Genomic DNA, 2087 nt, shown 5'->3' on the forward strand with positions numbered 1-2087 from the left:
TGTGGAGACCTGTGATAGGGCTTTCTCTACCTCAGCCAGTCCATGTGGAGACCTGTGGTAGGGCTCTGCCTCAGCTAATGTGTGTGGAGCCTGTAGTAGGGGCTTCCTCTGCCTCAGCTGGTCCATGTGGAGACCTGTGATAGGAGCACGCTGCTACAAGGCTTGTCCTGTGGCTTCTGTCTGTGGCCCTTGTGTGTTCAGCGATTAAGATGATATGGAGTGCCTCAAAAATAAGAGCACATATTTTGACTCCAGTAAATACGTGTTTTAGGAACTTGAAGTTTGGAAGGGCAGGAGACTCCACAGAATGCTATAGAGCATGCTGGAGACATGGATGTGCATGTTGATGCAGATCCTCATGGAAGGTCTGTATCAGCTTTTGTTGGTGTTTGACCTTTTCTGACCATGTGATGTTCTCTCCTTTCTCCAGGGTGCGCAGAAGGGTATGCGCGAGACGCCACAGAGATTCAGAACATCCAGATTGCCGATGGGGACGTTTGCCGGGGCCTCTCCATTCCCATACACATGGTTTTCCCCAGGCTGTTCACGTGCCCTACGCTGGAGACCACCAACTTCAAAGTGGGTAAGCCAAGCTCACTTCCCACCCTCGGAGGACGGTCGGCCTTCTTCTGGTGAGGGTCATGGCCACAGGAAGGCCTCCCAGGGCCCAGGACAGATGGGCCCGTGGTCTGCGGGGGACAGCTCCAGCTCTGAATCACTCAGCCAAACTCACTGGGAAGCCGCTGTGCGGTGCCAAGGGTATGGCAGTGAACAGTCTGGAACAAGTCCCTGCTCAGGTGGAAGTTACACCATAACGCAGGGAGACACAGTAAACGTGCAGCCATAGAATAGGTCAGGTGGCGGTGAGGGCTGTGCAGAAAACTAATGTGAGGAAGGGGCGAGAGAGCGGAGGGCAGCGATTAGATGAGAGGCTTCTCTGATAGGGGACATTTGAGCAGAGACTAAGACATGAAAATCCCATTGTGAGTGTTCATCCTCATGAAAGCTCTGGGCCTCTCCAGTTTAGGGTTCTCTGGTCATTTCTTATGAATGTACGTGTATACGTGTGATGACCACAAAATCTGAATCAGAATCCACAGTTTTGTATCCTGCTTTTTCCCACAACATTATTTCGTGTTAAATGAAACTCTTTAAAACTATGTTCAATGATTTTAGATAGTCTTATAAAATACTTTAATGGTACATCCATCCTAATAAGAATCATCATGTTTATGGAGTTCCATTGAGAAATGACCCCACGCTATGCAGAAGTGGAACAAAACTCAACAGGAAGGGACCGCACGTGGCTTCACCCCTAACTGACACAATTTTCTGCACACTGATAGAAAAGCTCGTGAAAGGAGTGTTCTCCAGGCTTTCCTGGGGCATCCTTCTGAGCCGTGCCTGAGGTACGTTGCTAAGTATATGGGATACAGAGGTTCTGGAACTTGCTTCTGTTATTTAAAAAAAAAAAAAACCAGTTGGTGTCTAATGGATTGTGACTCACGGCGACCCCATATGTGTCAGAGTAGAACCATGCTCCATAAGGTTCTCAGTGGCTGCTTTTTCAGAAGTAGACTGCCAGGCTTTTCTTTCGAGGCACCTCTGGGAGGACTTAAACCACCAATGTTTTGGTTAGCAGCACGCACGTTAGCCATTTGCACAACCCGGGGACTCCCTTCTGCTATTACATGTTTTAAGGGGAGCTTATTCCCAAAGGCCATACACTTTTATTAACTTCATATTCTCCCTAGACCTTTTAACATATGTGATTAGTCCAGTGAGAATCTTTGTGTTTATAACACCATGATTTTACTTTAAATACTCTAAGTAATGTAATTTAGAATGTAAGTACGTACAATTTCGTTGTCAGAGCTGACGTGTTGTCTGGGTTAAGGGATGGGGGGTGTGTTGATCTGTCCCTGGGTCACCGGGAGGCCTGTGACCTTCCTGTGCCCGCTGTGGGCCGTGAGTCCTAGAGCACAGCTCACCCAGCGGGCCAGAGCACTAGGTGGCGTTTGTGGAGCTCCCCGAGTGCTGTATGTGAAGTGGTAAGTTGTAGCAAGAGCATGTCTGCAGCACGGGAC

The 2087-nt window shown here is 48.6% G+C and overlaps 1 protein-coding gene across 1 annotated transcript in view; it reads left to right on the forward strand.

The window, feature by feature from the left end:
- Positions 1 to 2087, forward strand: part of VPS26C (VPS26 endosomal protein sorting factor C) — a 25321-nt gene that overhangs the window by 18516 nt on the left and 4718 nt on the right. The window contains exons 4-5 of the mRNA XM_023724425.1: positions 36 to 57; positions 431 to 583. Of these exons, the coding sequence (XP_023580193.1) occupies positions 36 to 57; positions 431 to 583 (175 nt within the window). The remainder of the gene's footprint in view (positions 1 to 35; positions 58 to 430; positions 584 to 2087) is intronic.

This window comes from Trichechus manatus, unplaced genomic scaffold (assembly GCF_000243295.1).
Source record: "Trichechus manatus latirostris isolate Lorelei unplaced genomic scaffold, TriManLat1.0 scaffold00245, whole genome shotgun sequence".
NCBI lineage: Eukaryota > Metazoa > Chordata > Mammalia > Sirenia > Trichechidae > Trichechus > Trichechus manatus.